At 48.2% G+C, this 25,011-nt stretch overlaps 1 protein-coding gene and 1 pseudogene across 1 annotated transcript; both read right to left on the bottom strand.

The window, feature by feature from the left end:
* Positions 1-211: 211 nt before the first annotated feature.
* Positions 212-10,068, bottom strand: LOC114236677 (protein FAM91A1-like; annotated as a pseudogene).
* A 3,497-nt stretch (positions 10,069-13,565) lies between these two features.
* Positions 13,566-25,011, bottom strand: UCP3 (uncoupling protein 3). The gene is made up of 7 exons (XM_007173719.3): positions 24,929-25,011; positions 19,279-19,498; positions 18,551-18,752; positions 18,089-18,289; positions 16,848-16,949; positions 16,173-16,353; positions 13,566-13,680 (listed from the first exon to the last, which is right to left on the bottom strand). Exons 2-7 carry the CDS (start codon positions 19,402-19,404, stop codon positions 13,566-13,568), a joined length of 927 nt encoding a protein of 308 aa, XP_007173781.2. The 5' UTR covers positions 19,405-19,498; positions 24,929-25,011.

A 25,011-nucleotide genomic window follows, 5' to 3' on the forward strand; every position in this document is an offset into this window, starting at 1 on the left:
TTCCCGGACCAGGACTTTAACCTGTGTCCCCTGCATTGGCAGGCGGATTCTTAACCACTGTGCCACCAGGGAAGCCCTACAACACACTTTTAACATCATTAAGTGTGAGTTATACTGCACCAGCAGAATAGTTTTTTTGACTGGCACTATAAAGCTAACTTTTAGAAAGAAAAAAAGACACCAAGTGTGAATAACAAATGGTGTAACTAAATTACTGCAAATGAAGATTAGCAGTGAGAAGTGAGGAAGGTGATACTCTAAACCATTCTGATATGATGGCATCTCTAATTTACAAGAAGTAGAACTCCCGTATCAGCATAAGATGGTAACGTGGACTTGAAAAAGCTGGCCTCAGTGTGAATATCCAGTGTTGAAGCACCTTCCCTGAATGAGTGAACAAAGTTAAGGACACGTAGAGAGTATTTTATGCTGGAATGTCAAGAGTCTTTGAAGGCTTTCTTCTCTGCAAAAGTTGTATGTAGCAGTTTTCCTACAAACTTCTCATTTAATTCAGAGCTAAATGGTGGAATTTCAAAGCACAGCTTAAGAGAAAGCCAGTCACTTTTGTTGTGGCAACATCAGAGTTGTGTTTGTTGTTGAATCCGTTGTTGCTTCCTCAGTGACCATTTCACAGGATTCTTCATTTGCTCTGAGCCAGAAGTTAAATACGATAAATCAGGTTCTCCTTTCTCATCAGAAGCATCATCAAGTTTTCTGTTTACACGTTGACTAGAAGCTTAGATATGGTGACACATTCACAGAAATCCCTGCAAGCCCACTTTATTCCTTAATATTTTCAATGTTTTATGAACATCCATATTGATACAGCAAACTTTCCTTATAGTTCTGTTTTAATCAAATGAAAAAGGTTTTTCTCATCCCGTCATTTAACATCTGAGCTAATCTGAAGTAGGAATTACTTCAGGATTATGACTCCAAAACATTATTAATACTCAGTATTAGCTCTGAAATATATCTGATGGTTTTTGAAGTCTTCTACCTTTGGCCAGTAAAAAAAATAGGGATCTGACTTCTGAGCAGTGGCTTCTGGATAACTGGTCTAATATTCTGAGGAGTACTATTGCTGATGGGCTGTATTCATTAATGAGAAGAGCCATGGAAACAAGCCATGTGTAATTTTGTTTAGAACTCTACTGTGAGTCACAGGGTCCGAATCAACAAGGCTCTCACACCTTTTAAGAGATTCAGAAGAAAACCATAATTGATTGTTCTGGCTATGTAGTTGTGTGACTATATCATTATTATGATGCAGAGACAGTATGGTGTTTCTCAGAGTGAGTGCCTGATCAAAATATCTCTGCAGTCTGCACTTTTTCTTCATCAGTGTTTTGAACCTTTTCTAGTTCTGTAAGGAAGCTGTCCAGAGACTTACGTGAAAGTCTGCCAACTTTTGGTACGAGATCTCTCATCATTACAATGGAAAGTGTTCAGTCAAATAGGAAAGCAATATGCTTTGTGAGTCCTGTAGACAGATCCAAATTGCTTATACTGGCTGTGTCAGCTGGATCTTGACTATTTCTATCAGTACCAGAGCTGACAAAACTTCGTTTCAGGACTCCTACTTTCCTTGCCATCTTTTTTTTTAAATTTAATTAAATTAATTAATTTATTTTGGTTGCATCGGGTCCTAGTTGTGGCACGTGGGATCTTTGGTGAGGCACGCGGGATCTTCCGTTGCAGTGCACAGGCTTCTCTCTAGTTGTGGCGTGCAGGTTTTCTCTCTCCAGTTGTGGCCCGCGGGCTCCAGGGCACGTGGGCTCTGTAGTTTGCGGCATGTGGGCTCTCTCGTTGAAGCGTGTGAGCTCAGTTGTTGTGGTGCGCGGGTTTAGTTGCCCTGCGGCACATGGGATCTTAATTTCCCGACCAGGGATCGAACCCACATCCCCTGCATTGGAAGGTGGATTCTTTACCGCCGGACCACCAGGGGAGTCCCTTTCATTGCCATCTTATATTGAATAAAAAGAGTATCTTTTGTGGATGGAAAGTACTTTTAAATCTTTTTGCAGATGGAATATTGCACCTTGATGAATGTACTTGCTGCACATTTATTACTTATATCTCTTCTTAGGAGCAAAGCCCAAACAGCAATACGTGGAAACATCCTTAGCCAGTGGTATGTCTATCTCAAGGACATTTGCAAGCTCTGCAACATTAGTATGCTCATCTATTGAAAGAAATATAAAGTTTCAAAGTACTCACCTAGTCATCTTGAACTCAATTCATTACAAAACCTTCAGGAGAATAAAATTCAGATATTGACACGTTCAAATAAATCCTTTGTTGTATAAACTATGTAGCATATTGTAATATAGGGATTCAGAGAGTTGAGTATATTTCTCAGGCAAAATGCACATCTTTATGTCATTTTTGAGATCTGACCAGCCTATACCACTCACCATGCCTCTTTGGCAGTTTCCACTAGCTTTATTGGTAGAAGATGTGACCATTCCTCAAATTTCAAAAAGAAAAAGTTTGATGATCTACACTGACCCATAATATCAATGTACTGCTATCTTTTTATGCCAAGAAAACTTAGACAGTCAGCCCTAATAAAATTGGGCAATGAAGCATACCTTTTTTTTTGGCCACGCCAGGCGTCTTGTGGGATTTCAGTTCCCAGACCAGGGACTGAACCTGGGCCACAGCAGTGAAAGCCCGCAATCCTAACCACTAGGCCACCAGGGAACTCCTAAAGCATAACTTTTCTCATTGTTCATAATGTCCTCTATAATCTCAGTATAATAAGATAATGGTGTTATCCTCAGACCCTTTAGCATAATACCCAATAAATGGTAAATGTACAGCGTGAAATAATCTCGACTGTAATAGTTCCTCAAAGTATTTGCATTCAATCTTTCTTGACGTATTTAAGTTATATTTCTGTATCATAACTGACTGGGGGTATATAGAGGACAATCTGCTTTGCGTATTTCCTCTGTGAATTTCCAAGACCCTATCACGTGTTGGTGGGCAGCCTGTTCCGTGAGTGGCTGTGCCTGATGTGGAACTTCCTATCCATGGTGCGAGGGCCCTGGGACAGCTGGTGGGGAGCCTGCTGGAGGCCTGGTGCCTTACACTTTAGAATGCCCGGGCTGCCCCATGGTGAGGGCTCCAGACAGCTCAGCACGGCAGAGAACAGTGTCAGGGGTGCATCAGAGGATCTCAGTTTCTTCATTAAATTATACTTTAAGGAAAAAAGAGCTTTTAAAATCATCATTCTTGTAAATAATTATGCAGGTTCACTAATCTACTCTCATATGTGACCGTTCCTCAAATTTCAATGAAAGGATTGGAGAATGCCGTCATTTTGCTTCTCTCCATTTCAAAATTCTTGCCTATGTGACTCTGTTTTATTTCTAGGTTTACCATATCCTTTCCAGAGTGATCCCTTCTGCCTGTACCCATTATTGTATGCTCTTCTGTTTTCTCTAGGACCTTTCCTCCTATCTTCAATCTTTCCTTTCTTCTACTGTGTGTGTGTGTGTGTGTGTGTGTGTGTGTGTGTATGTGTATAAATTAAAAGATACCCTCAGGACTTTCCTACTCTTTACAGTGGCTATTTTTTCTCCTTTCTTTCTCTGCCAAACTTTCTGAACAGTTGGCTGTCCTCTGATGTCTCAGCTTCTGGCACAACTCTTACATATCTGATGAATGAATAAATGAATGATCTCACATTCATCTCTTCATTCACTTTACGCCAGCCACACAGGTCTTTCTTCTGTTCTCTGAACATGCCAAGCTCCTTCCCATAGGACCTGTGGACTGCTTGTTCCCTTTTCCTGGAACACTTTTCCTCAGATCTTTACGTGGCTAGCACCTCTCATCATCCCTACAAACACACAGATACAGACACACACACACACACACACACACACACTTCTTGGAGATCACCAGTAGTCCTTTCTTCAAGTTGAGTGCACTTTTTTTTTTTTTTAATTTTCTTTTATTTATTTGTGGCTGAGTTGTGTCTTTGTTACTGTGCACATGCTTTCTCTAGTTGCAGCGAGCGGGGGCTACTCTTTGTTGCAGAGCACGGGCTCTAAGTGTGCAGGCTTCATTAGTTGTGGCTCGCGGGCTCTAGATCGCAGCCTCAGTAGTTGTGGCGCATGGGCTTAGTTGCTCCACGGCATGTGGGATCTTCCCCGACCAGGGCTCGAACCTGGTCCCCTGCATTGGCAAGTGGATTCTTAACCACTGCGCCACCAGGGAAGCCCTGAGTGCACTTTTAAGTAAAATTTTTATAGAAGTATAACATACTTATTAAACAGTGCACAAATCATAAGTGTACAGCTTGATAAACTTTCATATAGTGACTGCCTCTATATAATTTGCACTCATCAAGAAACATTAACATTATTTGTCAATTATTCTTCAATAAAGCTAAAAAAATTTAAAAAGAAACATTATTAACACCGCAGAAACAACCTCTCATGTCCCTTCTCAGTCACTATTTTCCCAGAGAATAACTACTATACTGATTTTTTAAAACATATTTATTTATTTATTTGGCTGCATCAGATTTTAGTTGTGGCATGCAGGATCTTTTTTTTTTTTTTTTTTTAGGTGCAGCACGTGGGATCTAGTTCCCTGACCGGGGATTGAACCTGGACCCCCTGCATTGGGAGCGTGGAGTCTTAGCCACTGGACCACCAGGGAAGTCCCTATAATGATTTTTTTTTTTTTTTTTAAGTAACCACTTCTTTTTTTTTTTTTTTTTTGAAATTCACGTTCGTTTGTTTATTTATTTATTTATTTATTTATTTATTTATTTATTTATGACTGTGTTGAGTCTTCGTTTCTGTGCGAGGGCTTTCTCTAGTTGCGGCAAGTGGGGACCACTCTTCATCGCGGTGCGCGGGCCTCTCACCATCGCGGCCTCTCTTGTTGCGGAGCACAGGCTCCAGACGCGCAGGCTCAGTAATTGTGGCTCACGGGCCCATTTGCTCCGTGGCATGTGGGATCTTCCCAGACCAGGGCTCGAACCCGTGTCCCCTGCATTGGCAGGCAGATTCTCAACCACTGCGCCACCAGGGAAGCCCCCTATAATGATTTTTAACATCAAATATTTGTTTTGCCTGTTCTTAAACATCATATACATGGAATTGTACTATTTTCTGTCTTTCACTCAACATTAAATTTGTGAGATTCAGCCAAGTTACATGAAGTTGTAGATCTTTAATTATCATTGCTGTATAGTCTCTACTGTATGAGTATATCCAGCGTATTCACTTTACTGTTGATGGAACATTTCAGTTGTGTCCAATTTTTGTCTGTTACAGTAGTACTGCCATGAACTGTCATAACCTTTTGCACTTTTAATAGCCTTATTGAGGTACAACTTAAATACCATACAATTCACTCATTGCTAAGTGTATGATTTAATTAATTCTTAGTAAATTTATACAGTTGTGCAATAATGACCACAATCCAGTCTTAAAACACTTCCATCACCCCCAAAAGTTGTGTTGTGTCTGTTTGCAGTCATTTCCTTCTCTCACCTCAGCCCTGGATGACCACTGATCTACTTTCTGTCTCTACAGCTTTGCATTTTCTAAAATTTTCATATAAGTGCAATGTAGTCTTTGGTGTCTGGCTTCTTTCACTTAACATAATGTTTTTTGAGGTTCATCCATGTTGATGCATGAATCAGCAGTCTGGTCCTTTTTTATTGCTGAGTAGTATTCCATCACAGTGATATAGAACATTTTGTGTGTATTCACCAGTTGATGGACATTTGGATTACATATTTCCAGTTTGGGGCTATTATGAATAATGCTGTTATTGACATTCATGTACAAATCTTTGTGTGGACATATGATTTCATTTCTCTTGGGTAAATACCTAAAAGTAGGATGGCTGGATCAGATGGTAAATATATATTTAATATTTTAAAAAATTCAAAAATTTCCAAAGTGGCTCTACCATCTTACATTTCCACCAACAATGCATGAGGAATCCAGTTTGTTTCCTACAAAGTTTACCACTTCTAGTGGACAAAGCTGTGGATTTTTTTTTTTTTTTTAATTTATTTATTTATTTATATTTATTTTTTGGCTGTGTTGGGTCTTCGTTTCTGTGCGAGGGCTTTCTCTAGTTGCGGCGAGCGGGGGCCACTCTTCATCGCGGTGCGCGGGCCTCTCACTGTCGCGGCCTCTCTTGTTGCGGAGCACAGGCTCCAGACGCGCAGGCTCAGTGGTTGTGGCGCACGGGCTTAGTCGCTCCGCGGCATGTGGGATCTTCCCAGACCAGGGCTCGAACCCGTGTCCCCTGCATCGGCAGGCAGATTCTCAACCACTGCGCCACCAGGGAAGCCCAAGCTGTGGATTTTTGCTCTCTGTCAAATTATTACCCATGTTTTATAGGTAAATAAACTGGGGCTTAAGGAGACCAAGAATTTGACCCATGTCACATAGCTAATAAGTATCAGAACTGGGATTCTAACTTTGGTTTTTGTTACAAGGTTCATACTCATTCCATTGACATGAATTGAGATGTATATTTGAATACTCAAGAGATCCCCACCCCCTCTGCCAAAATAGATTATTCATTGTTTTTTGCTCTCAAAGGCAAAGCTCTATTTTAGGAAGGGGTTTTCTTTAGCTCTTAAAAATTTATTTATTTTAGAGAGAACTTGGATCCTTACCTAACATCATACACACAAATTAACTCAAAATGGATCAAACACCTAAATATAAGATCTAGAGAACTATATGGACTTCCCTGGTGGTCCAATGGTTAAGACTCTGCGCTTCTAATGCAGGGGGCACGGGTTTGATCCCTGGTTGGGGAAATTCCTCATGCCTCGTGACCAAAAAACAACCACAAACCCAAAAAACCTATAAAACTCTTAGAAGAAAACACAGGATAAAAAGCTTCATACCATTATATTTGGCAATGATTTCTTAAATGTGATGCCGAAGGCACAGGCAACAAAAGAAAACATAGACAGGGACTTCCCTGGTGGCACGGTGGTTAAGAATCCACCTGCCAATGCAGGGAACACGGGTTCGAGCCCTGGTCCGGGAAGATCCCACATGCCACAGAGCAACTAAGTCCGTGCGCCACAACTACTGAGCCTGTGCTCTAGAGCCCGCGAGCCACAACTACTGAGCCCGCGTGCCGCAACTACTGAAGCCCGTGTGCCTAGAGCCTGTGCTCTGCAACAAGAGAAGCCACCGCAATGAGAAGCCTGTGCACCGAAATGAAGAGTAGCCCCCGCTCGCCACAACTAGAGAAAGGCCGTGCACAGCAATGAAGACCCAACGCAGCCAAAAATAAATAAATAAATTAATTAATTAAAAAAAAAAAGAAAACAGAGACAAATTGGAGCTCATGAAAATTAAAAACTTTTGTGCATCAAAGGATACAATCGACAGAGTATCCAACCTACAGAAAGATTGTCTACAAAAAGACAACCTACAGAATGGTAGAAAATATTTGCAAATCACATATCTCATAAGAGGTTAATATCCAGAATATATAGAGGACTACTAAAACTCAGAAACAACAACAAAAACCCAATTCAAAGTTGGGCAAAGGACTTGAATCGACATTTCTCCAAGGAAGATATACAGATGGCCAATAAGCAAATGAAAAGATGCTCAATATCACTAATCATCAGGGAAATGCAAATCAAAACCACGAGATAGGACTTCCCTGGTGGCGCAGTGGTTAAGAATTCGCCTGCCAATGCAGGGGATACGGGTTCGAGCCCTGGTCCGGGAAGATCCCACATGCCGCAGGGCAACTAAGCCCGTGTGCCACAACTACTGAGCCTGCACTCCAGAGCCCACGAGCCACAACTACTGAGCCCACGTGCCACAACTACTGAAGCCCGCGTGCCTAGAGCCCGTGCTCCGCAACAAGAGAAAACCCCGCTCACCACAACTAGAGAAAGACTGTGCGCAGCAACGAAGACCCAAGGCAGCCAAAAATTAAAAAATATATATATATATAAATAAATAAATTTATAAAAAAAAAAACAAAAAACCACGAGATACCACTTCACACTCATTAGGATGGTTATCTTTTAAAATGGAAAATAAGTGTTGGTGAGGATGTGGAGAAATTGGAACACTGTGCACTCTTGGTGGGAATGTAGAGTGGTACAGCTGCCATGGAAAACAGTATGGCAGTCCCTCAAAAATTAAAAAACAGAATGATCCAGCAATTGATCCAGCAATTCCACTTCTGGGTATACACCCAAAATAATGGAAAGCAGGGTCTTGGAGAGATATTTGTACACCGATGTTCATAGCAGCATTATTCACAATAGCCAAAAGGTAAACACAACCTAAGTATATCCATTGATGGAAGAATGGATAAGCGAAATGTGGCATACAGATATATATATATATAAAATGGAATATTTTTCATCCTTTTAAAAGAAGGAAATTCTGACACATGCTATATGATGAACCTTGAGGACATTATGCTAAGTGAAATAAGCCAGTTGCAAAAAGATAAATTCTATATGATTCCACTTATATGAGGTACCTAGAACAGTAAAATTGAGAGACAAAATGTATAATGGTGGTTGCCAGGGGCTTCCTGGGAGAGGGAAATGGGGAGTTATTGTTTCATGGGTATGGAATTTCGGTTTTGCAAGATGAAACGAGTTCTCGGGTTGGATGATTGCACGACATTATAAATGAACTTAATGTCACTGAACACATAAAAATAGTTAAGATGGTAAATTTTATGTTATGTGACTTTTATTACAATTTTTAAAAATTAAAACATTCATTCATTCACTCATTAAGTTTGCAATATTCCAGGCAGTCTACTAAGGGCGAGGGATACAGATGTAAACAATACCCTGTTCATGCCTGCAAGGAACTTATAGGCTAGTGTGACCATCAGACAGGTGGGCACAGTGTGACCAGGGTTGTGGGAGCCTGTCGGAGGGGCACCTTAGTCCCCTATGTATGTCAGACCCAGCATATGTTTAACAAATAACAGAAGTCGGCAAAGCAATAAATGCTACAAGATCTGTGCCTTTGATTCATTATCAGAAAACTCTCTCCTAGGCAGAGCTGGAGATGGTGAGTCTGCTACTACCCAAGTGGTTTGGTTCAGAGGCCAAAAAATGATTTGCTGGGACTATTACTGAGGGTATTTCTAAGTTACTTAGAACATGTGAGCACTGTCCTTTTTTCTCACTACTCCTTCCAGATGGAATCTTCTATTGATTTTATTACTATTCTATTCACTCAACTCCCACTTCCAATACTCTTGTCTGGGTTATGACAACAGCTTCATCTTCCTATGACCAGAGTCCACTCCACTGATTCATTCTCTGCACTGCAGTCAGTCATCCGTATTTAAAACACTTCAGTGGCTCCACATTACCCTCAGAATACTCCAGACTCCTTAATGTGGTGTCTTAGCTCAGGCTGCCATAACAATATATCACAGACCTGGGGGCTTTAGCAACAGGAGTTTATTTCTCATTAAGGTCTGGAAGCTGGGAAGTAAGATCAAGGTGCCCATCCATTAGGTATCCTGGTGGGGGCCTTCTTCCTGACATGCAGACAGCCTTCTCACTGTGTCCTCACATGGTGGAGAGAGAGCACTCTGGTCTTTCTTCCTCTTCTTATAAGGACGCTAATCCCATCATGGGGGTGCTACCCTTATGACCTCATCTAAACCTAATTACCTCTCAAAGGCCCACACTCCAAATACCATCACATTGCGTGCTGGGGCTTCAACATATGAATTTTGGGGGCACAAATATTCAGTCCATAATATGTGGCTTCTCCAGCCTTTCAGGGCCCCTGTTTTCCTCTTTATCCCCGTCTCTCTCACTGCTTCCCTTTAGTCTGCAACCTAGCCATGCTGATAGCTGGCAATACTTGAATGCCCCTTGTTCTTGCTTCTTTCTAGGCCTTTGTACAAGCCATTCCCTCTACCTAGAATGACTTTCCCCTCTTTTGCTAGGATAACTCCTATTTGTCCTTTAGGTGTCCCCTGCAAAGAAGCTTCCTGGGCCCCAAACCAGGTCAGGTGTCCTTCATCTGGGTTTCTGCTCTCGAGTGCCTTGTGCATTTCCGTACGGTGGCTCTCATCACACTGTATCGTTGTCTCTCCTGCCCCACCATCCACCACCCCAGTGAACTCCCTGAAGGCAGGACGGGCCTCGTTCACCTCAGCACCTTGTACAATGTGTGGCTAACGATGTATGCACAATGAATACTTTGGTTTGTATAGCGCTCTGTAGTTTTCAGAGTGTCCTGACACAAATTAACTCATCTATAGAGGTATAATTATATTTCCTTACTTAACATTCATTCCTCCTGAATAAAATATTTCTTTAAAAATATTACTTTTACTAATAAGATTTCTGTGAAGTCGATAATCCACTATGTCACCAATGTGACTGAGTCAGGGGTCAAACTATCTCATTTTTCCTGATATACTAGAAGAGTTTGTGAAAAAGCAGATTTCTTTCTATAACCCAGCAGGACCCTATGGGGCCTTCCTGGGACAGACCCCTCTCCTATAGTCTCTGCTTTAGCTCCTCTGTGAAGTACCTAGATAATCGTATCTGATGCACATTTCCTGAGTAGTTTTACAGTTGTTAAAACTCCCACCAAATGGAAGAAATTAACTACTTGATGATGATGAGCCCATAGCCCCCAGACCTACTGGCGCCTAAGGATTGATAATGTTACCCCTGTGACATCGTCCTGTTACCTCACCATCAACCAATCAGAGAATTGTGCACAAGCTGTTCACAGACCCTGGGATGCCCCTCTCTCACTTTGCCTTTAAAAATGCTTTGCTGGGACTTCCCTGGTGGTCTAGTGGGTAAGACTCTGTGCTTCCACTGCAGGGGGCACTGGTTCAATACCTGGTGGGGGGGGGGAACTTCCCTAGTGGTCCCTGGTGGTTAAGAGTCCGCCTTCTAATGCAGGGGATGCGGGTTCGATCCTTGGTCGGGGAACTAAGATCCCACATGCCACAGGGAAACTAAGCCCGCGTGCTGCAGCTAGAGAGCCCATGCACTGCAACTACCGAGCCTGTGTGCCACAACTAAAGACAAGCCCGTGCACCACAACTAGAGAGAAGCCTGTGTGCTGCGACGAAAGATCCAGCGTGTCACAACTAAGACTCTACCCAGCCAAAAACAAACAAAACAAAACAAAAACCATTAGGGAGTTCGCATGTTTTGAGTACTAGCTTTCCTGAACTCCTTGCTTGGTGCCCTGCAATAAGTGCTATACTTTCCTTCACCACAACCCAGTGTCAGTAGATCAGCTTTACTGTGTGTGGGCGGGAGGATTCAAGTTTGGTTCAGTAACATTTTGAATGACTTGATGGAGGTAGGTGTCTGTGAGGGTGCAGTGAGGGAATGGGTATTGGCCTCAGCTGGTGATCTGACCTCAGGAGTTTGCATCCCTGGCTTCCTGGTGGCAGAAATTGGGAGGCAGGACTAGGAAGGGAATGCCTGTGGCTTGGAGGAAGCTCTTAGTTCTTAGAATCACAGAACTTTAGTCTTAGGTCATTTGGTTCAATCTCTGCCTTTAAGAAGTGGGGAAAGAGATCTAGTATTTTGCCCAGAAAAACCTCAGAAGACCTCCCACCAATCTTGTTTTCCCTCTCCCAAAAGCCTGAAGTTGGAGGTCACTAGGCTTCTGATCTCAATCAAAATATCTCTCGGAAGCATTTATCCCCTCTCTTTCAGCAGCATCATCTGAATAGTATACTCTGGATAGATGATGGGTTAATATTGCTACATAGAAACTCATGGAAGGCATAGTGCTTGGCCTCTAGGAACTTACAAATCAAGACCAAGTGTTTAAAAATGATTTGCACATGCCGTCAAGTCAAAAGAAAGAGAAAGTTTTAAATATAGCTTTTATTTGAAAGCCGAACCAGACATTAAATCAAAATAATTTTTATTTTTCTGCTTTTGCTTGGACTTTCCACTTCGTATATGTAGATGCTCTAAAATTATGATTTAGATTTAGGAAAGTGCTGATTTCGGAAAGTGGATGTTCGTTTTTCCCCAGGGTGCAGAGGAATCAGAGTAGGGAAGGAAGGATGACATCACTGAGCACCTCCTGCAAAGTGAGGATTGTCATTCCCACTTCTCTGTAGGACTCTGAGGTGCAAGGATTCCCCATGGTTAGGTTGCTAATAGTTGTGTGTGTGTGTGTGTGTGTGGTTTGAACCCAGTTCTGTCATCAGAGCTACACAGGCTGCTAAGAAGCAGAAAGTCTGGCATTCTGGGTCCCAGTTATCAATGTGAGATACGGCCAGTTAAGTTCAGAAGGAGGTTATCTGGTTCAAGCCTGCCTTTTACAGATGGAGGAGCCGAACCCCTAAACGACAGAGCAACCAGCCTGCAGAAGGGCAGAAGGCAGTGTATGTGTGTGGGCCAGGTGTGGCCCAGCGCTGACACAGGAAGCCTGAAGTGAGAAAGGGTGATTCCATCCAAGAAAGAGAAGGCAGAAAAGTGGCTATTCTCATTCCCACACTCAAGGTGTGAATTCCTTTATTGAGTCATAGTAATTTTCCAAAAATTCTGAGTCCTGGTACTTTAGGCTCTCAGCCCAGTATTTATCTCTTTGTCCCAAAACTCCACACCCTTCAAGGTGCCTCACAGTCCAGCAGGGAGTGGGGGGCTCCCGCAGCTGCACATCATTCTCTGTCACCCCTGGCCCCCGAACCCCTGGTTCCTTTGGTCTCACCTCTAGACCACTGTGACTTTCAAAAACTTCTTCCCTGGCACTTCCTCACTGACTGACAAAATCTTTCCCAAGGCATGGTCCTTATATTTACATTTGTACAGAGCTTTTGCTTTTATAATGTACTTTCTTGCCCAGCTTCTCACTTGATCCTCATAAACACCCCAAGTGAGGTAGGAGGAAAGGGATTATTACTCTCATTTTACCGGAAAGAAGACTGAGGCTGCCCTCTTGATTCTCCAGTGTCATCAGCAAACATTTATGGGTCTAAGCCTCACACTGGCTCAGCAGTGCTCTCTTGACACAGGTTCTAGGTTTTCTCCTTTTCTTCTCACGTTTCCTGGAATCCCAGTGGGTTTTACACAGCAGGCACGCTACAAATATAGCTGATGATCCATGGCTAACCGAAGGCTGCAGTCAAAAGCTTTGTGTTGCTTTGGCGGTGCCCCTCTAGACTCCTTAGCTGATTTCCAAGTGAATCACATGCCACTCCTGTCCCTTTCCTGTTTATAATTCATTGTCTAATCAGATTTTTCAGGGGACGTAAGTTTGCAAACTTCCGTTTTATCCAAATGGATCTGTTTTTCCTTGCCTAAATGTTAGGCATCCAACCTGATGGGTTTCACAAATTAATGTAATTTATTTTCCATTTTGTCAGTGCAAAACAAAGGTATTCTTAAGACAAAGCACTGAAGACCACAGTCCTTCCTCCTCTTCTATTTCTTGAGTCAGCAGCAAGTAAACAGTTCTGTAAACATGTGTGGGTCTACGTCCTTGTGTGTGTGGACCCGCTGCTTTATTCCATCCTTAACTGGTTTTGTCCTAGTTAAGTACCAAGTGGCCTTGTCTTAGTCAAAACGGAGATTCCCGTAGCATCTGGACTTTCATCAAGGCCCGTTTCAGTTGCTCGTAGGTGACGAACATCACCACATTCCAGGCTCCCAGACGCAAAAAGGAGGGTGTAAATCTGATGAGAGAAACAACCACATGGTCAGGTGGGTGGACTTGAGTCCCGCATGGATCTATGTGCTCCCCCCTCGGCGCTGGTGCCACAGGACCAGCCTTCTGTTCGTCACGAGCATTTTCTGAGATTGTTCAGTCATTTTCTTCTCTGCTGAAGGAATTTAGGCAGAAGCTGGAGTTGGGAAAGGAAAGAAAACTAACATTTTGAGCCATGTTACTGTGTCAGGCAGTTAATTCTCACAGTTCTATCAGGTAGCTATGATTGTTACCAGTTTTTTCTCTTAAGAAACCGAGGTTAAGTAGCTCAGTTAAAACCACCTGACTCCACTCTGCTGCTGGGTGTTTCTGGGCTCATTTACAAGCTGAGTGGCCACCCCTGCGGAGACCCTGGCCTCCAGCTGGAGGCCCCCCAGGGCGAAAACAACGTGACACCAAATTTAACTACTCTGCGGAGAGCCTGCCAGTGCTGAGGTAGGTAGCGCGGCTGGGCGAGAGCTCCCCCTCGGCTGTGCTTCGCAGACTCGGGGAGCGGCCCGGCCCCCGCTCTTCTTCAGCCTCTCTCTCTGCTAATCCCCTCCTGGTCCTCAGCTCCTGCCAGACGCTTCCTCCCACAGCTTTGCCCATGTTGCTCCTTCTGCTTGGAATATCTCCTTCTCTCCTTGCCGGGCTGTTCGCTCTTGGCTCCGTGGGACTCAGCTTGGGCACCAGAACCTCCCACCAAGGCCTCTCCTGAACCCTCAGCCTGGGCCCCTCACAGGGCGTATAGCACGGGGACAACGAATGTGCACTATGGCGTTAGACCTGGATTCACATCCTAGCTGGACCAGCTTCTTGAACTTAATCTTTCTCAGCCTCGGCTTACTTACTTGTAACATGAGGACAACACCACCTACCGCACAGAGTTGTCGAGAGGATTAAATGAGTTAAGGTACAGCACATAGCACCGGGCTCGGTATTAGTAAATCCTCAATAAATGTCCCTTACTGGTTGGCTGCTCTTCAAAGGAAGCACAGCACAGGGCCCAGCACCCGCAAGATGCTCAGTGAATGTTTGCCAAGTGAAAGTACAAACCGAGACAAGTGGCCACAGCTGAAGAGTGAAATGATGGAGGCACTTACAGGCAAAGAACTGTCAGCTGGAACTCAGTTTTGTGACGTCATCCCAGGGTCGAGAACGTGGTTGCTTGTTGGGCCCAATCTAACGCTGGGCGCTAGAAGACTATCTTCAGTGGTGGAGGTAAGAGGGCCAAGCAAAGAGCTTAGCGTGGGACGGACAATGTGGATGGTATCTGATGGTCAGGGTTTGAGCTGTGGCTCTGCCGTTCAAACTTTGTGAGCTGGGACAAGTTCCATGACCTTTCTGAGTCTCAGTCTCTTCCCCAGTAAATGTGGAGAACACGGCCCAGTTCATGGGAGTGAGATAATATTTGTGAAGTGCTTAGCAAAAGGCCTCATACTTAGGGACTTAGCAGTCATGATGATTGTTGATAACTACACTATAGAGTGTTGCCTTGGTGCTGGGGACTCTGGGATGTGGAAGATGTATACAGTTGACCCTTGAACAACACAGGTTTGAACCGTGAGGGTCCACTTATACACAGATCTTTTTTCAATATTAAATACTACAGTACTGTATGATCTGCAGTTGGTTGGATCCGTGGTTGGTTGAATCTGTGGATGTGGAACCAGGGATATTGGGGAACCATGGCAACGGAGGAACCTCATGTATGGAGGGCCGACTATAAATTGTCCACGTATTTTCAACTGTATGGGGTCCATGCCCCTAACCCTCTCATTGTTCAAGGGTCAACTGTATAAGCCACAGTCCTTGGCTGCAAGGAGCCTGCACTCTAGCATGGGGGATAATTTAAACTTTCAAATGCTATAATATTGATACAAAGTAGGAAGTGGTAGATCCCATAAAAATGGTGTGGAGGAAGTATCGCTGAAGCTCACAGAGGGGGAAAATTTACACCTGAGAGTGTTAGGGAGGAGGTGGCATTTGAACTAGTCTTGAAGGACAGCTAAGATGTAGAGCATGTGGATGGCGCAGGAAAGGCATTGCATGCAGAGGGAACAGTAAATGCCAAGGCAGAGAAGCAAGAAAACATGAAGCACATTGGGCACTTGGGCTGCTGATTGTGGTGATCCACAGTGATGGCAGTGGGTCAGGGAAAAGTCTCAGGATTACCAACCACCTTTCCCTCCTCCTCCCCTGCCCAGGACGTTTGGGGATGGCACTTTGACCTATGCCTAGACACCTTTTTTTCGGATAAGCCTCCCTGACTCTCCAAATCAGATCTGGTCCACTCTTTCTAAAAATCATTTCCGTAGGTCTTTATATTTGTCCTTTGCGGCATTTGCACCTGTGCTGTTCACCAGTGTGTTTCCAGGTGGACCCATGGCAGACACAATCCACATGGGGGGAAGGAAGGGAGGTGGGGAGGGAGGCCTGCTTCTCTAAAAGGGAGCACTGGCAGCAGGAGGGGAGGCTCACCCCTTATAGAAGGCTGTGGGGCCCTCCTGGGTCACCATCTTCAGCATACAGTCGAAGGGGCTGCGGTAGTGGCCTGGGGGTGAGTTCATATACCGGGTCTTCACCACATCCACTGGGGAGGCCACCACTGTGGCACAGAAGCCAGCTCCAAAGGCAGAGATGAAGTGGCAGGGGAAGTTGTCTGTCGCAGGTTAGGGAAGAGCAAATATTGGGCTGTGAGATGAGGAGTGCCCTTGCTTTCTGTTTCATATGTGTCCATTGTTTGTCCCTCATGAAATTGTGAACTCCCTGAGTGTAAGGATAGTGTTTTCCAAATCTCTCACAGTGCCCAGGGCGGACCTCTTGGTAAGGACATGTAAAACAGAACTGGGCTGTCCCAGAGTTGGAAGGTAATCCAGTCCAACCACCTAGTTGGAGGAAACTAGTCAGAGAAGGTGACCCTTGCTTAAAGGTGCACGGGGAGAGGTGGCACGGGGCTGGAAGCCAGGTCTCTGGCCTCCTGTCCGGGGTTCTTTCCTACTCCTCATAATGATGTACTGGGCACTTCTTGCTGGGCACTGCACCTCCCTCTACTCTTTCTAAAGCCCAGTTGCCTGTGGGTGGTGCCCACTCTCTGGAGTCCCGGGTTCCCTCTCTGCTATGGGAGGGCCGTCTGCCTGGAGCCCAGGGCCTCACCGGTGAGCAGGTGGTAGTCTAGCAGCTTCTCCTTGATGACGTCGTAGGTCACCATCTCAGCACAGTTGATGATGGCATTCCTCGTGATGTTGGGCAGAGTTCCTGTCAGGGAGGGGGTGGGGCTGATGAGTGGGGAAGAGGAGAAGTGGACCCCCTGGCTGCAAGGCCCCAGGCCCCAGGTGGGGGGACATGGTGCCCCATTCCAGAGGTCTCAGAGGAGCCCACCTCAGGTGGGCAGATTCCATACTTTCCTTTCTGATGTTTAAACTCTCAGGTTATCCGTGTCCATCTTAGAGACAAAAAACAGAGAGGCCCTCTTCTGTTTGTTTGGGCCACATTTCAGAGGATAATCTGCAATATCCATCAAAATTAAAATATGCCTTCCTGAGACCTGGCTAGAGCCAGAAAAGGAAGCCTTTCTTTGGGAGAGGGAGGCTGGGCTCTTGGAACAATGACAGGATGTAGCCCTGGCAGGGCCCTTGGAGAGCGTCAAGACCACCTCCTGGTTTCACAGATGAGGGCCAGGCTCCAGGAAGGCACACAGCAAGTGAGGCTGTGACCCAGGTGTCCTGCCTTTAACCTTCACTGGGTCACTGTTTCCTCTGCAAGATTCACGTGAGCCCCGGCCGCACGTGGGAGAGACAACAGCATTTGTCAAGGTGGCCACCACTCAGACACGTAGGGAACCCTAAAGCCTTGTTCCCAAGGAAGCCCCCTCCTCATGGCTGCTTCCCCCAGTGGCCTCTGTTTCTTCTCCATGCCCTGCAGTCACCCTCATAGGCCTTTGCTGGGGAGGCCCTTCCCTCCCTCTCTGCACACTGGGAGCCGGCTGAGCCTTTGAGGCCCAGATTGTGCGTCACCTCCCCCTGCCCCAACCCCCAGCCCACATGGCCTCTCCTGCCTCCGGCCCTGCCCCTCCACGTGAACCCAGCACATCCTGCCCTGTGGAATGGCTGCTCCTTGACATGTCCCCTCTCCTCTGTGTGACTGTGAGAACCACGAGGATGTCTTCTATTCATTTCTCTCTCCCTCACAGTCCTGCGCGTGGTGAAGAGTTGGCAAACTGAACTGAATTTGGGGCAGGGTGGTGGGTCAGCTGGGATGTTGCAATGGTGGGGATGTTCCTTTAGAGTCGCTGGAATACACGTGCTGGGAGCTCCCCCCTTGCCCAGTTCCCTGCTCCAGCCCTAGGGTAGGGAAATCACTGCCCAAGACCCCCTGAACCTGGAGTCCAGACCTACCTTTCCACAGGCCCCGAACCCCTTCCTCCCTAGCGATGGTCCTGTAGGCATCCATTGTCCCGCTGTACTTCCTATTGCTCCCGGGCCCAGCTTGCACGCTGGCCTGAAATCGGATCTTCACCACATCCGTGGGCTGGGCACAGGTCACTGCCATGGCCCCGGTGGTGCAGCCCGCCAAAATCCGGGTAGTGATGCTGGAGTCTGGAGGGGAGGAGAGTGAGTGGGCCAGTGTTCTGCCACCCAGCACCTCTCTGGGCCTGATGCTGATCTCTGGGGGCTTCCCCTGCTCGATGCCTTCCTCTCTTGGGCCAAGGTTCCAGAGCCTCCTTAACGGAGGCTCAGAGTCTCCTCATGGGCATGTTACCAACTTCTCACGCCCCAGCTCTGCCTCTGAGTCTGCACTGCCCTGGTCTTCTGACCCACAGCCTAGATTCTGCTTCCACCCACCCCCTCGGCACTCACGGTCCGATCCCTTGGGGGTGTAGAACTGCTTGACGGAGTCGTAGAGGCCGATGCGGACGGAGGCGAAGCTCATCTGGCGCTGCAGGCCGGCGACCAGCCCTTTGTAGGGGCTGCGGGGGCCCTCGGTGCGCACCATGGTCAGGATGGTGCCCAGCACCCCGCGGTACTGTGCGCTCCGGGCCACCTGGTTCTCCCCCTGGATCTGAGGGACACCCCACAGCGGTGTGAGGAGCTGGGTGGGGGGTGGACGGGGCTGTGTGCACGGGGGCCTGCTTGGGGCTGGACCTCGGAACAAGCATGATCACAGCGTCACATCCCAGTAAAAGTGACAGTTTTGCATAGCAGTTTCCAGCCCACAAACTGTTGTACACAGTGTGGTGTTGGATCCTCAGGGAAAACAGAGGGTGGTTTGTTTTTCTTGGTACAAGTTGTCAGTGGCTTGCCCAAGCTCACCCAGTAATTCCTTACTTCTACTTCTCACTTTTTGGCTTACAAAGCAGGGCAAGGCCATGAAGGGCCCTGGCATGTCCTGCCAAGGAATTAAGATCTTTTGGTCTTGGGTGATGGCGATGGGGAGGTGGCGAGGCAGGGTCGTGGGCAGTGGGGTGAGTGGCCTGCTCAGGGTCCGCTGTGAGGAAGAGCGAGCGAGCAGACACTGCAGGTGCCCCGGTGGAGAACTCAGCCCCTCCGCTGATGGGAATAATGACCCTCGGCCAAAGGGCGCCTACCTGCAGGCGGACCTTGGCCGTGTCCAGTGGGAAGGTGAGGAGGTCAGCAAAGCAGGCCGCTGTGCCCGCCCCCAGGAACTTCACAGCCGTTGTGGGAGGCACCTCTGAAGGCTTCAGTCCAACCATGGTCCCAGGGGCTCTGCCCAGTCCCTCCAGGGCCCAGCGGAGGTCCAAGGAGAGAGGCTGCTGCACAGCCCTGGGCTTCAGTGCATGGAGGAGGCTGCAGGAGACAGGCCAGAGGAGGGGATAGAACCCATGCCCTCTGGACCCGTCCCCAGGCCCCCCTCAGCATCAGGAGGGTGTTTATAAGGGAAAAGCCTGTGCATGGCTGTGCTTAGCTGTGTGGATTTGACTTATACGAACAGGTCACTTTCCTCCCTTATCTCTTGCCATCCTCACCCTGCCCCCTCTCCCCTCCCGGTTGGAGGTGGGTCTTCACTGTATAAAGGCTCAGGCAGGGACAGGCAACCCCCCAACCCCGTTCTCCTTCCCCAGCCTCAGGCTGCTTCCTGGGGAAGCCCTGCTCCCTGAGGTGTATGCAGAGAGAGCCTGCCAAGTCTCATCACTTTAGGCCCTGCCGTCCCAAATCGACAAAATAAATGTGCCTCGTGGCTCAGTTAAATTGCTAGCCATCTTGGATGCGGGGTTGTAGTTGTTGTTTCCTCCAAGCCTGCCTGAATGTACTCTTCTTTACTTAAAACAAACACAGTCCTTCTCAGCCTGTGATTGCTTCTCTGTCACTAAAGACATTTAGCCTGTGACTAGAGATGTTTCCTCCCGACACTGTAGGACTCCCGGGCTGGTGTTCTGCTGTGGAGGGACGGGGTAGGGGGGGCGGTGACTGACCCTGGGCCCCTCTGCTGCTTGGCCTCCCCAGGGCTCTGAGGGGGACTGTGCCCCCTCCCTGCCCCCAGGTGTGCACTTGTGCCTGTACCCATCTTACTGCTGGTGGACCAGGGGCATGTGTACATGAGGGTCCTGGTTTAGCCTTGGTTACCTTGGGAAGCTGGCACAGGCCTTTGGTGCTGATGCCATCTCTTAGCAGTTCATACCCATGGGCACCCCAACTCACACACTCGGCGCCCCCCAGTGTGCTGGGATCCTGGACCCTTCAGCATTGTCACCCCTGGAGCCAGGGCCAGTCCCACAGAGTTAACTGTTAAGTGGGCAGAGTGTGTGCCCCCTTCTCTACAGTAATGGAAAAACTCTGGTCCTGTGGTGAGGAAACCTGAGTTCCTGCCCTGTCTTCATGGCTTACTAATGGGTGAGGGACATTAGATACATTATTTAACCTCTCTTGGGTAAATGGGAATGATATATTACCTATTCACCCGTGGTGGAATGGATTCCAAAAGATAGGGGTGACCACTTGAGGCTTCTTTCAGGACTGTGGTCTACAACTCTGGTTCTCCCTGTCCTGTCTCTTCAACCCACATGGCTCCCTGGACTCTTATGCTTGCTGTCGCCTTTCCCTAGAAAAGTCTGTTCTTAAGAAGGAGCTGATGTTTCTAATTCATGCTAAGGTGTAAGTGACTATCTTAATGATCAGCTATTTCTTGACCACTATGGCAGGTACTAGGGAAGGAAAAATATGGAATGAATCATGTTTGGCCCTTGTCCCCAAGGAGCTTACATTCAGGAACACAGATAGGTGTAGAATTATCCAAAGGGAACGAAGGAGGTGAGATGGAGGATGGGTTGAGATGGGAGCTCACCAGCCACTGCATCCCAGTCTGGAAGCCTGGGTCATAGTGTGGAGGGACAACTTTTGAATACTGCCCCGGGGAAGGAGGTGCTTTTATTTTGATCTCTCCCAGCATGAAATTGCACTTAACATTTTATTTTTATTTTTAAAACTTTTAAAATTGAGATATAGCTTACATATAAGGATTGTATGCATTTTGACGGTTACTGAGTCATAAAGGGAATTGTGCACCGATTCTGGAATGTTAGGCCTGGACAGCAAATGCAGGAGGAGATTTTCTGGATGGGGACCTAACCTAGTGTCCAAGCATAATTCAGATCATGTCACTCCCCTGTTTTAAAGCTCTCCAACCGCCCTCGCCCCTCCTAGTTATTCAGAACAAAGTCCAAAGTCCTTGTCGTGGCCTATGGACCTCCCTAAGACCCAGCTCATGCTAAGTTATGTGCTTGGCGCTCCAGGAAATCTGGAGATGAGTAAAAACAGTCTGTGTGACCTGCCCGTAGGGAGCTCTCAAGGAGTCTTGTGGGGGCATTAGACACACCCACACATAACTGCAGTGCAAGATGGGCTGGATCAATGTTGGAAGGAAGGAACCATCAGGAAGGGACCCAAAGGAGGGAGAAACCCTCTCTCTTGTTTGTGAGGTGGAATTAGGACAGTTTCATGGTGGGGGGTGGGAGGAGGGCCTTGAAAGGTGGGCAGAATTTCAGCAGCTGGAGAAGTGGGAGGGGGGTTCCAGGTGCAGGGAAGGGCGTGCGCTTGTGCGAGAGTCCAGGGCACCGCTTAGGGTAGGAGGAGGGAATGGCTGTGGGGCGTGAGGCTCTTGCAGTGGAGCTTTACATGCAATCTCACTGAATTCTCACAGCTTTCCTGAGAGGTAGCTTCCCCTCCTCTCCCTGCGTTTGGATGAGCAAATGGAGGCTCAGAGGTGTTGGCTTGCTCAGTGTTACCAGGCACCAGTGTCAGAGCCTGGTTCACTCTGCTCTACTGGGCTTGAAACAGCCCTGGAAAGAGGCCAGGACAGCATTTAAATCCATTTAACAGGTGAGAAAAGAGAGGCTTAAGATGGAAAGAGACTTCCTCAAATTCACAGAACTCCAGCCAGGTTCTTGTGGTGGCAATAAGGCCCCCTTCACCGTTCCTTCCACTCAGGGGCCCCAGTGGATGTGGTAGGGTGGATATCCACCGTCTTGCTTTTTTGTTGAGGGCATTCAAAGCCCTTTAAATTACATGCAAAACCCCTCTCTGGGGAATTAAGTGCTAAGCACATAGAACAAGAGCTTGGCGAGGAGGGCTGGGTGGGTAGGCATCTGTGTCCAGCTTGGCAGAGGGAGAAAATGTGCCCAGGGAGGCTGAGACCGGTGCACGGCACGCAGTCAGGCCTCAGGCTCCCTCTGCAATGCTCCTCCCACAGCCCGTCTGCCTGCCTTTCTGTGCTGCCTCCCTGAGAAGGTCCAAGGAGGATCTGGCCCCTCGGGAGGCTGGCGTGGAGCTGAGCCTGGCTCAGGGGACAGCACTGCAGGTGTGCGGGGGGGACACTGTCCTCCTTCCCCTTGGCCTGCAGAAGCCCAGCAGCTGCCAGGCAGGCTCAGTCCCGGCAGGGAGGCTCTGGCTCCTCTGTCTGGGGCTGGAATGAAGGTGCCTGGTTGTGTGTGGGAACAGCTGCCAGTGCCTGCATCCTGTCAGCCTCCCTTCCCTCAAGCCCTGGCCTTTCCCCTCCTCTGACAGGAGCTGTGCTGCTGGGCACCTCGGCTTCAGGAATCTGAGGGCCCGACTCTCGGGGCGGGGAGGCCCTTGGGAGGTGTTTTCTCTAGTGTCTCTGGCTGGTTGTACAAGTGTCCCTTTTTCAAAACCTTGGTGGCCACCCAGGCTCTAATAGAAGAGTCCTGCAAGTTAGGTATCTTAATTCCACTTCAGAGTTAGGAACTGAGGAGCAGAGGTGGGATCCCCCCAGGGCTGTGTGACTCAGTGCATTCCCTGCCATGGGCCCCTGGCATGGAGTGTTTGCGATGGGCCAGGCCCTGCAGGGAGCACTTCGTGGGCTTTGCCTCATGGGCTGGGTCCATGTCCCAGGGAGAGCCTGTGTCCTCTGGCCAGAGGGGCTGAACCATCAGGCACGGCTTCCCTTCTGAACCTCCTTTGTCCTCAACTGCCTCTGTCCCACACCTTCTTTAGAATTAGCTCTGTTTTCTTTTTTTTGGCCACGCTGCACGGCATGCGGGATTTTAGTTGCCCACCCAGGGATCGAACCTGTGCCGCCTGCAGTGGAAGCGTGGAGTCTTAACCACTGGACTGCCAGGGAAGTCCCTAGAATTAACTCATTAACTGCAATGGTTTCCTGCCTAGATGGGGGGGGGGGGGTGGTCCCAAGGCAGGGACTGGGGCTACTTATTTTGGTTCTCTGTGCAGCCTGGTACAGGGACGGCCCAGGGCCAGAGGGGTCCAGGGAGGACCAGGTGACCAAGGGACCCCACTTGCTGAGGTGGGGAAATGGGCAACAAGATCTGAGATGCCCACAGTGTTCTTTGGTGGAGGGCCTCAAATGCCACAGCTGTACTTAATCTAGCGAAAACAGGGACTGGTTGGTGTCTTCAAGTTGAGAAATGACACCATGAGACCTGTGTTTGGATCGGGCTGGTGCAGGTGTCAAGGATGGACTGGAAGGGAGCAACTGGAGGCTCAGAGACAAGTGAGGTTGAAGGGATGGTGCAGCAAGAGGTGTTGGAGCCTGAACTTGGTCAAGAGCAGCGGCCAAGGGTGAAGCTGGAGCCTATTCCAGAGGCTGTCCTGAGCCCGCCACGGGAGGTGGAGTGGACGGGCGTGGACTCAGGTGGGGAGGGCTCTAGACTGTCACTGATCAAGTGTGGGCAGGGCAGGGGGGAGGCCACGATGGTGGGCACAGGCAGGGGCCCTGAGGCCAGTGCTCCTTAACCTCCTTCCCCCTTTACTCCAGCCTCCTGGATTGGTACCCAGGGAGCCCTAGCAGCCAGAAGAACTTTCCCACTGGCAAAGGTGAAGCGTAGAACAGACCCTCCTTCCTGTGCTCTGCTGGGGCATGTGAGGGATGGGGCATTTCAGCCTGCACGCCCAGAGTCGTGGTGCCCCATTAACATCTGCTGAGTGCTTCCTGCACCAGGCACCGTGCTGAGGGCTTTACAGGCATTGACTAATTCAACCCCTTTATAAGGCATACAAGGTAGCTGCTATGATTGTCCGCATAAACAAGGGCTCTGGGGCTTTGAGGGCTTCAGCTAATCATAAGGCTAATGGGATGGAGCTGGGATTAGAGCACAGGTCTGTCTAGCACCTGTTCCTGTTCCACCACCCAGAGTCTCAGACTTCAGGGAGAGCTCAGGATCCCTGAGCTGCTTGTTTACAGAGTGGATTCTTGGCCCTCAGCCCTGGAGATTCAGGTCTGAGCTTGGGCCTGGGAATCTGCATTAGAAACAAGTTCTCCGTGGTGGCTCTGAAGCAGGGATCAGAAGCCCCTTTTCTGAGATACGCTGCCTGACTCCACCCTCCTGGCAAAGCCTCTACTGCATCCCCGCTGAGGAAGCCGTCTGAGCAGAGCTGGGGTGCCCCCCCTACTCAGGAGGGGGGCCTCCTGGGGAAAGGGCTTTATGCTCTGGGGGAATCCTGGGGACTCTGGGCCAGACTGAGGAGAAAGCCACCTCTTTATCTATGGGGATTTGCAAAATCACAGCAGAGGCAGCCAGCAGGGCAAGGGGGAAGTGAGTCCTGGGTGAGTGACACAGGAGTTGGGGTGGAGCCCCAGCCCCTCCACAGTGCCCTCATCAGGGCTGCCGTGCCCTCATCTTGACTCCACCTCTACCGGCTCTGTCCTGCTATGGTTAGCGACCCCCTGACAGCTCCTGGCTGCTCTCTGTAGGCTGCCGCGAGGGGAGAACATGGAGGAGGAAGGTGGGGTGGAGAGTGGGGTCTTACCTGTGAGTCCAGCCAAAGTGGGGGAAGCATAGGGTCTCTTTAAGGCTCCTTAGGGCTCCATCCCAGGAGATGGCAGCAGGGAC

Source organism: Balaenoptera acutorostrata, chromosome 9 (genome assembly GCF_949987535.1).
Source record: "Balaenoptera acutorostrata chromosome 9, mBalAcu1.1, whole genome shotgun sequence".
NCBI classification, from domain to species: Eukaryota; Metazoa; Chordata; class Mammalia; order Artiodactyla; family Balaenopteridae; genus Balaenoptera; species Balaenoptera acutorostrata.